The sequence below is a fragment of the Vitis vinifera genome, chromosome 7 (genome assembly GCF_030704535.1).
Source record: "Vitis vinifera cultivar Pinot Noir 40024 chromosome 7, ASM3070453v1".
In the NCBI taxonomy this organism is placed as follows: Eukaryota; Viridiplantae; Streptophyta; class Magnoliopsida; order Vitales; family Vitaceae; genus Vitis; species Vitis vinifera.
In genome coordinates, this window is record NC_081811.1 from 2,013,497 (window position 1) to 2,023,224 (window position 9,728).

Below are 9,728 nucleotides of genomic sequence, written 5' to 3' on the forward strand. Positions count from 1 at the left end.
TTGGGAGTTAATAACAAGTATTCTCTATATTATAAATAAAGTGGAACTCTCAATTTATAGGTTTTCAACATTAGATACCAAAAAGTGTTCCAATAGACTCTTTCCAGTCGAGCTCTAGTTTGATCGATTAACCAACTGTTGACCATTAATTATAGTGCTGGTGATTGGAGTTCATCCAAACCTTGATTGGGAAGAGCTTTCCTTTAATTAGGAAATGTCTTTTTATTTTAAATCATTAATTAATAAATTGTGATTTATTATCATCAAAATGTGCTTAGAAATAATGATATGTTATATATATAATAATTATTGTAAAATTTAAAATATTTTTTAGCGTTTAACCTCATATAAAGTATTTTATTTGTAATTTAAAAGATTCTAAAAGATATTCCCTTCTATCTGAATAATTTGATTATAATAAAAAGTACATTAAGTGGGCCTTCATGATTTGGTTTCTTTTATCTCCAATCTAAAATATTCTTTATTGATTTGATTATGAGAAGGCAACTAAAATAATTGCAAAAGCTCTGTCATAATTGCAATAATGAGTGTGGGCCCAAACCCAATTAGGACTGCATAAGGACTGGAAGTTTCAAATTGGGGCCCAGGCCCACACTCATTCAGGCCCACAATGTCCTCCATCAGAACACGACCCCTGATCCAACGGTCAGTATTGATAGACCATGAATTGCCCTGCACGCGCGAGGCACAATAACTTACACCTTCCTCTCTCAAGCTCTGTCATGATATCATCCAAAAAGTTCAATTGTGAGGCCCTCAGAAAGATCAAAAATCGCACACTGCATTCACTCACTAAGGGAATCGAATGATGTGAGTATGATTTTCTCTCTCTCTATTTTTCTGGGCATTCTTTTTGGTTTCTGGGTTTTATTGCTTTTATGATTTGATGCAGTAAAGGAAGGAAGGATTTCTCCATGTTTCTTGAATGAATTGCCTCTTTTCTCAACTGGGTATTACTCAGTTTTCTCGTTTTAGTTGATGGGGAGATTGTTTTATCATTTGATGATTCATGTTATAGTAGTTTCCAAAAACCCATTATGATCTCAATTCTGGGAGGGTTTTGGGTTTTACTGTTTCCATTGTTTTGATAGTTTAATGCATTGTAGGAAGTTCAAATTGCTCTCTTCTCAATTTTTCCTCTGTGGGGTGATTGGATGTTGGATGGAAATTGAATCAGCTTGTTGTAGTTTATATAGGATTTGAGTCTTCATTGTGTTTTTGGTAGAAAATGTAATATTAAACACAAGGGGTGGATAAATTTGTTGATTGTTGCATGTGTTCTCTGCATAAAGTTAGAACTTCTCAGTTAGTCTTCTTTCTTTCTTATGTGGTGAAAATTCAACCAATTTTTATGCAATCAATGAACAAAGGCTAAATTTAGTCTTTAGTATTGTTGCCTGCTTTGGAGGTATTCATGCAGTAAACTAACTCTTCCTATCTTGAACAGAGAAGCATTGAGAACTCAGTAGGAAACTCTTCTCCTTCCTCATAAATCACAAGGATTTTGTCCTTTGGCTTTTTCGTTGGGGTTTATCTAGTTTTGCAAGGATAGATGACAACATTAATACCATCACTTGTAATTCGTCCCTGCTGTGTGAACTGTGGAGCAAGGGATTCGTCTAAATTGGTAGCTGCCACCCATTACATCTGTGGAAACAAGGTCGCCCATGGTTTGGAGAAAATGGATTTGGAAAGAAAGGAAATTCTTGGTGTAGTTGCTCAAAATGCCACAAGAAATTGTTTTCGGAATATTAACTGGAAGGTGTCTGCTACATCACACATTGCTATTGAAGAAACTGAAAACAGATACTCTACAACTGAAAGTGAAGAACTAGAAAGCAGATTAAATTATCTATTTTTGACTGAAATTGGTGGTCAAGTGAAGGTAATTGTTGGAAAGAAAAATAAGAAATACATAGTGTCTATTGAAGTTTCATCCCTGCAACTTTATAATAGCGACAATAAGCTAATACTGAGTTGGGGTGTCTTCAGATCCAACTCCTCTTGTTTCATGCCTGTGGATTTTCAGAATTTAGTTCCAGAAGTTGGATCCAATACCACTGAGATCCCATTCATGGAAAGATCTTCTGGCAGCTTTGCACTCAAGTTGGACTTCGAAGCAAATCATGCCCCTTTCTATCTCTCATTTCTACTGAAGTCTACATTAGATACAGATTTGAGTAGCTCAGACATTAGAAGCCATAGGAAGACAAATTTTTGCATCCCCGTTGGTTTTGGTAGAGGGTATCCAGCTCCTCTAGGTCTCTCCTTCTCAAGTGATGGTTCTCCAAATTTTGCCTTTTTCTCAAGAAATGCAGGTGGTGTGGTTCTGTGCTTGTATGATGGCACATCAGACAAACCTGCTTTAGAGATTGATCTTGATCCATATGTCAACCGAACTGGTGATATTTGGCATGCATCAATGGAAAGTGTTGGGTCATTTGTGAGCTATGGGTATCGCTGCAAGGAGGCTAATCTTCAGGACAGTGGAGAAACGTTGCACACAGAGCATGTTCATTTGGATCCATATGCTAAGCTTATTAGGAACTCCTTTTCTGATGATCATGGACTTAAACCTCAGCCACGTCTTGGAGAATTACAGAAAGAACCTGCTTTCAATTGGAATGACGATGTTCATCCTTACATACCAATGGAGAAACTAGTGGTATACCGGCTAAATGTGATGCACTTTACCAAGGATGAGTCCAGTCAGGTTGCTTCTGATCTTGCAGGAACCTTCTCTGGTCTGATGGAGAAGCTGCACCATTTCAAAGATCTTGGAGTGAATGCAGTCTTGTTAGAGCCCATTTTCTCATTTGACGAGCAAAAAGGACCGTATTTCCCATTCCATTTCTTTTCACCAATGAATGTATATGGACCTTCCAGTGGCCCTGTATCTACTATTAATTCTGTGAAGGAGATGGTGAAGAGATTGCATGCCAATGGAATAGAGGTCTTACTGGAAGTTGTTTTCACCCATACCGCCGAGAGTGGAGCACTGCAGGGAATTGATGACTCGTGCTATTATTATGTGAATGGGGATGCGGATTTAGGAATCAGAAATGCTTTGAATTGTAACTATTCCATTGTCCAACAGATGATTGTGGATAGTCTTCGATATTGGGTAACCGAGTTTCATGTAGATGGGTTTTGTTTCATAAATGCATCATCTCTGTTGAGGGGGTTTCATGGTGAATACTTGTCTCGCCCTCCTTTGGTTGAGACTATTGCTTTTGACCCATTACTCTCAAAGACCAAGATCATTGCAGATTGCTGGGATCCTCGAAACATGTTGCCAAAGGAAATTCGTTTCCCACATTGGAAGAGATGGGCAGAAGTGAATACAAGATTTTGCAATGATGTAAGAAATTTTTTGAGGGGTGAGGGACTGAGTGACTTTGCAACACGGCTTTGTGGGAGCGGGGACATCTTCATGGATGGGCGAGGCCCAGCGTTCTCCTTCAATTTTACTACCAAGAACTTTGGACTTCCTCTTGTGGACTTAGTCAGCTTCAGTAGCAGCGAGCTAGCTTCTGAACTGAGTTGGAATTGTGGAGACGAAGGCCCCACAAATAAAACCACTGTCCTGGAAAGGCGACTTAAACAAATTCGTAATTTTCTCTTCATCTTGTATGTTTCCTTGGGTGTTCCCATCCTTAACATGGGAGATGAGTGCGGCCAGTCTTCTGGAGGTTCACCTGCATATGGTGACAGAAAACCTTTCAATTGGAATTCTGTCAAAACTGGTTTTGGAATTCAGACCATTCAGTTTATTTCATTTCTGAGTTCGCTAAGATCGAGACGTAGTGATCTTCTTCAGAGGAGGAGCTTCTTGAAAGAGGAAAGCATTGATTGGCATGGAAGCGACCAGTCTCCACCAAGATGGGATGACCCATCAAGCAAATTCCTGGCTATGACATTGAAAGCTGAGAACATGGAGGGGCAGCTGCCTTCTGAGTCTTCAAGCATTAAGGGTGACTTGTTCATTGCCTTCAATACAGCTGACCGCTCGGTAAAAGTAATTCTTCCCCCACCTCCCACAGGGATGGTATGGCATCGGTTAGTTGACACAGCTCTTCCATTTCCAGGATTTTTCACAGCAGATGGTGAGGCCATCTTAAAGAAGAAATCTGGATTAGTTACTTATAAAATGGAGTCTCATAGCTGTGCTCTATTTGAAGCCAATACCCTGGATGGTTGAAATCCATATAGTACCTCAGGCCCTTTTCTTTCTTCTTTTTTCTCAATGCAAACGTGGATTGTGATCTAAACTCACAACAGGTTGTCCCTTACCCAGAATTATAATGGTACAATAAACCATGCTGCTGTTGTTGTGTTCACCTGTACACCCCTCAATAGTACCCTTTTTTGTTCCTTTTTTCTTTTTCCCATGGAGAGACCTAAATCCTGCAGAAAAACTATTGCAATCTTATTGTATACTACATTTGTTTTTTTTGCAGAACTTGCATAACCTTTTCCATGGTCCTGCAGTATCTACACTGAGATACATTCTCAGGATGCTCAGGGCTGTTTTCTCAGTTCCATGCTCTGCAATTGATATTGGCATCATTTACATAAATAAAAAAAGGGTAAAATGAAGGAACATGCCAAGAAAATACATCCTTCGATTATATTATTTTGGTGACAGCCCTTGAAACCCTGACTTGATTATTCATAATAACAGAAACCCACTAAAGAAAGGCCACACCAGAAGAGCAAACAAAACAAGAACTAGAAAAAGAAGAATTATAGTTTGGCTACCATTTCAAATTAATGGCCAGATCTAACAGAGCTTCTACTTGGCGTATTGTCTGTTGCTTCTCCTGTTGTTTCAACCTGCTTGCAACAGATTCAGGATCAAGCCCTTGAGCATTCTGTGCTTCACTTTGTTCAGGGCGAACCTCTTGTAGTAGTGCATCAACCTCACGGACAAAATCTACCCTCAAAAGAGGGTCATCTACCTCCAGTGGTGGCCGCAGTTTCCCTTGATGCTGTCAAAAATTAGAAAGTAACAAATAACATATAACATCTACTCTGATCTTGAACGGATGTGTGCAGCACAGATAAATTCAGTTGGTTGTTCCTTGAGTTAGTCTTGTTATTTTCCAAATGCTATTTCATAAATAAATCCTTTCCCCTATATAACTGAAAGCTGTAGAATTGCATATTTGCCTTATACCTCATCAATGTTGAACCCTGCTGGAACAAGAATACTAAATGGATCCTCCCGAGGAAAGGTATCAATCATACACTTTTTGCATTTCTTCAGCCACCCCTCATCATCAAATCCATCGTGCATATTCAAAAGATCGTTGAGCAATCTCATGGCAGGACTAGCCTCCCGTTTCAAAATCTCAGTCTAAAATATTGCATGAGATTTAGATCGTCATATTCCCACCAAAAAAGAAAATGTAAATGAGAAACCAAAATTAGAATACAGAGGATTAGTTCAAAAGCTAAATTACTATTATCGAGCATAATGAGGTAGGCTGGAAGTATGCTCTAAAGAGTAGTGACTGATTAGGGTGGCATAAGAATGTAAACACTAAAAGGTTTAAATTTGGAAGAAATTCAAACAATTTTAACAGTTTGTTTGGACATCTAATAATTTCAAATTTTATCCAAAGTAACAAACTGCCATACATTAGGAGATAGAAAGCTATCTAGATGGTGGTACAAACTAGATGGACAGCGCCAAAATTAACAAAATAGAAGATGGGTATAAAGATGACCATGGTGATATTTGCAAAGATGTCCCTAATGCTTTAAGGCATATATTAGAAACCGGCATGCACAACCAAGGTCTTCAAATGTTTGATGGAAACCCGTCATTGCAGAGTAGAGTTAATTATTTGGAAGTTTATGTTAACTCCAAACCACTAGCATATATCCTATATCTAAACCAAATAAATATCAACAGTGCATACCTCAACCCTCCTGTACAAGAGATCAAGACTTCTAACAGCATCCTTTTCATCCTGGAAAAAAAAAGGTAAAAAATTTCTGAGTCAGTACAACTCAGGGGGAATGGATGCATCCCACTTAGAGAGACAATAGTACTTTTGGGAAAAGCAGATGCTGGAAAGAATTCTAAAAACTCCTACTGATCTTGTCATCATGTGGCATATATGAATGGTAAGAGAGAAGCAGCAACAGTGACAACAATAATTTCTTAATAAGTCCACCTGAGCTAGCAAGAAATCATGATGTCACTGAAGCTTAAAATATAAGCTACTTATTTATTTCAAGAATCTAACATTGGTCCTAATCTTGAGACATGATTTTGATTCTAGAAATTTCAATTCATAATATTTAAGGCACTAACAAATGTTAGGGTTTGCCTTTTATTGAACCCAAAGTTCCACAATCAAAATTCTGGCAAAATTTTAATTCCCAAAATATTGTATTTTCATTAAGACTGAAACATTAGAGCCAAAAGAAAAGCACATAACTAAAGAGATTGATCCTAGTGACAGTTATCAATTACAGATATTCCTAGTTTTATACAATAATCTGAAAAATTAACCACAGAAACACAAGAGCATCGAAGGCACAAACTCACGTCACGTCGAGCGAGATCAAGGCGATTCCATATGACCATTAGAACAAGCTCAGTAAGTTCACCTTTCTCAGCAGCTTCCTCAATTTTCTGTATATAAAAAAAGCAAACTAAAAGTTACGAACATCAATAACAACAAAAATTCCAACTGGAATTGCCATTTTACGGGAACACACAATGAATGGTGCATGAGGATGAACAAAAATGCAGTAGGCCACGTAAGAAGTTTCTCTTCACAATGAATATAGAAAATGGCAAGCTGCTTCGAGTGAAGAGCCTTATCTGTGGCCATATCCGTAATGAAAAAGCACATCATGCCAGGTCCAAGGAAATTTAATCATGCTTATATAGCATGTCTGACATCCATATTAACCTAAGGGCTTTCCAGAATGGGGGGCTTTCGCATTATGGATGCTTGACATTCCTGTCACTACATGAACAGAGTATCACTTTTCTCTCACAATCCATCGAGTCAAACAGGTTTCAGCAAAAATAAAAACACGCTCCTTTTAAGGAGGTTTAGTCGGAAAAATGAAGCCAACAATAAAGAGGACAACTTTTGACATTATAATGTCTGATCACCTCTTCTACTTCTTCAGCAGATCTGATAAAGCTGGAAACCAGTTTTTTTGCCTTTTTAACTTCCTCTTCTGGATACCCCTTCAACCGCAAGCCAATTTCACGATATTCTTCTACCTTTCTTTCCTCTTCTTCCTCTTCCTCTTGACGTCTTCGATGCAATTCCTTTGTCTTCTCTCTTTGTCGGGCTTGCCATTCCTGGCCTAAGAAGGTTAGTTACACAAGACCGAAAATCTAAGTTTTTTATACATCAATTCATGTCTTTATTTATTTATTTCTTACAAGCAATACAGACCTGGAAACCTGAAACCTATTTCAAATAGCAAGAAGAAAATAAAGAGCAACATCTCAATATTTGGTAACTATTTTCACCAATTCCACGAAAACTAGGCCCATTAAATTAAGACATGATTAAATGATCAAACAATTCATGAATAAGAGAAATTTGAACACTGGAGTAAACACTATTCAACAGTAAGTAGAGATCATTGAGGAGATGATACAAATAACCAAAACTAAAACCAAAGCAACATGGCCTTATTAATTTACTAACAATCAGATGCTACAGAGGTCTCAAATCTTCTGTTTACTGCATCATGAAAAATCACTGGTAAAAGCTACCATAACCATCATGAAACCCGGTTAAATCTAGGTGAGATCCCCACATTATACCTGTTCTATTCACATGCATTGCCAGAGCCACCATAGTCGTGTGTTACACTAGGTCAATTCAATATTTAATAAAAAAACCTAAAAATACCCATGGTAAAATACTTGTACATAGCCTTTGTATGGAGAATTCTAGAAAATTCTAGGGTAGAGTGGAACCTTTGTGGGTTCTAAAGAATTCCATTGGTGTCTATAAATAGGACAAGGCCTCATTTGGCCAAGGCACCAAGCAAGTTGAGAGCTTCCTAATATTGTAAAGCTTCTCCTAACATTGTAAAGCTTCCTTGTGCAGTACAAAGCTTCCTTTTTTAAGTGTCTCTTTGGTTCTCATCCTAACTTCCAAATCATATGCATTACTTAGCCCAGCTAGTTAAGTGGGTGGAAAAGCTTGACTTAACAACGTCAAGCACCTTGAGTTGTCAAAGTGTTGCACATGAGCTTAGAAAAAGCCTAAATCCGTGACAACAAACCACTAACATTAAGGATGTAGTAGTATACAGACCTAATTTAGAAGACACCCACTTCAGGAGATCACAAAATTCAAATACCCTTTTAGCTTAACCCATAGAACAAAGAATATCTAATACATAGCAGTGAACCAAGGCCTTAAAAAACAGAGCCAAAACAAGAAAATAACAGACATTCTCAGATAAGTAAAACATGTAATGAGCTATGATAAACAGCAATGAATATTATCTCAAATACCAAATAGCTGAATTATAGCACACTAGGCACACACCAACTGTTTGATGGTACGACAGCTAGTCCAAGAATGACCCATTTCAGGAAATCCCGAAATCCAAAAACCCTTCAAGCTGAATCCTCATATAGTGAAGAACACCCGATTCTCAGCATGCAATCGAAGCAGAAGAAAACAAGAAAACCAGAGAAACCCAAGTGATAAAAAAAAACGTAAAACAAGCTATAACAAAGAGGAACACACATCATCGTAGTACTCTTTTGGGAGCCCATACAGTTCTTGCTCTTCCTTGTTCTTGCTCCTCCGCAGAACCCCTATTGAACCAAATAAAATAACACCACCAAGAAGAGAACAAAATCTTCGATATTTGAACAAACACTAAACTTTAAAAAGAGTGAAATGAGGGGTTACATTAACAACTAACCTGCCCCAGACGGAGGTTTGGAATTGAAAGGAGAGGGCTTTAGAGGTATTGTAATCCTACCAACAGTTGAAGTGGGTTGAGGTGATGGTGGGAGAGGTGCACATAGTAGCCGGAACGCCTTTGCCTCCATTTTAGGGATGCATACAAAGTACAAATCAGAGCTAAATAAATACTCTGTATTTTCAACCCAACCCCTCCATGAATTAATATTTGGCCAATGCCCCCCACCCCAATCTTTTCGATTTTATACAATATTATGTTATCTGTTTGGCTGTCCTGGAGATCCTGAACGGTAACGTAACGGGCGAGGTGTGGCAATGGGCCGGGTCATCCCATTCCTATCCTGCTCCGATTACTGAAATCAATTCTTATTTCCAAAAAAAAGAGAACTTTTAAAAAATAATTAAATTATTTTTATTTAATTTTATATATATAACTGGAAAGAAACCAGCCGGTTAAGATGATACCTGAATTTAAGGGAAAAAAACTTAACAAATCCATCCCTAATCCCTTTTGATTCCTCCCAAACAGGTCCTATTGAAAAAACCAGTTCCTATTGCAATCCCAAAATATATGAATGTTTTATTTATTTACTTATTTTTCAAATATTCTGAAGGGTTTGCCAAGTGCATGCAATTTTTGAATTATTTTTCTTAAAGTTCTGGTGTTAATTGTATCAACTCCACTTGTATTTATTATAACAAAAATATATATATGTATAGATGTTGTGTTGAGCATGAGAGGGTAAGAAGAGATTTGGAGGCCACAAGCTTACA

At 37.8% G+C, this 9,728-nt stretch overlaps 2 protein-coding genes across 4 annotated transcripts; one reads left to right on the forward strand and one right to left on the reverse strand.

Moving 5' to 3' along the window:
* The first annotated feature begins 690 nt into the window (after window positions 1–690).
* On the forward strand, window positions 691–4,483 carry LOC100244186 (isoamylase 2, chloroplastic). The gene is made up of 2 exons (XM_002271762.5): window positions 691–831; window positions 1,469–4,483. The coding sequence occupies exon 2, from the start codon at window positions 1,574–1,576 to the stop codon at window positions 4,220–4,222; it is 2,649 nt and encodes an 882-aa protein (XP_002271798.1). The 5' UTR covers window positions 691–831; window positions 1,469–1,573; the 3' UTR covers window positions 4,223–4,483.
* Window positions 4,484–4,626: 143 nt separating this feature from the next.
* LOC100249345 (protein PALE CRESS, chloroplastic) lies at window positions 4,627–9,313 on the reverse strand. Of its 3 annotated transcripts, XM_002271730.5 has the most exons (7): window positions 8,953–9,313; window positions 8,772–8,842; window positions 7,163–7,357; window positions 6,584–6,670; window positions 5,949–5,999; window positions 5,201–5,380; window positions 4,627–5,012 (listed from the first exon to the last, which is right to left on the reverse strand). In XM_002271730.5, exons 1-7 carry the CDS (start codon window positions 9,080–9,082, stop codon window positions 4,779–4,781), a joined length of 948 nt encoding a protein of 315 aa, XP_002271766.2. In that variant the 5' UTR covers window positions 9,083–9,313; the 3' UTR covers window positions 4,627–4,778. The 3 variants fall into 3 exon arrangements, with proteins under 3 accessions (XP_002271766.2, XP_010652128.1, XP_059593831.1); XM_010653826.3 differs by lacking the exon at window positions 8,772–8,842 and having other exon boundaries at window positions 7,163–7,362; window positions 8,953–9,173; XM_059737848.1 differs by lacking the exon at window positions 8,953–9,313 and having other exon boundaries at window positions 8,568–8,842.
* Window positions 9,314–9,728: the final 415 nt, after the last annotated feature.

Bases quoted from the DNA above. Each gene is read 5' to 3' on its own strand.
- LOC100249345 (XM_002271730.5), bottom strand. From the start codon at position 9,082: ATGGAGGCAAAGGCGTTCCGGCTACTATGTGCACCTCTCCCACCATCA. The intron at 6,671-7,162 runs GTGATCAGACAT...TTTTATATACAG, and splicing joins CTGCTGAAGAAGTAGAAGAG to AAAATTGAGGAAGCTGCTGA. The intron at 6,000-6,583 runs GTGAGTTTGTGC...TTTTTTTTCCAG, and splicing joins TTGATCTCGCTCGACGTGAC to GATGAAAAGGATGCTGTTAG.
- LOC100244186 (XM_002271762.5), top strand. From the start codon at position 1,574: ATGACAACATTAATACCATCACTTGTAATTCGTCCCTGCTGTGTGAAC.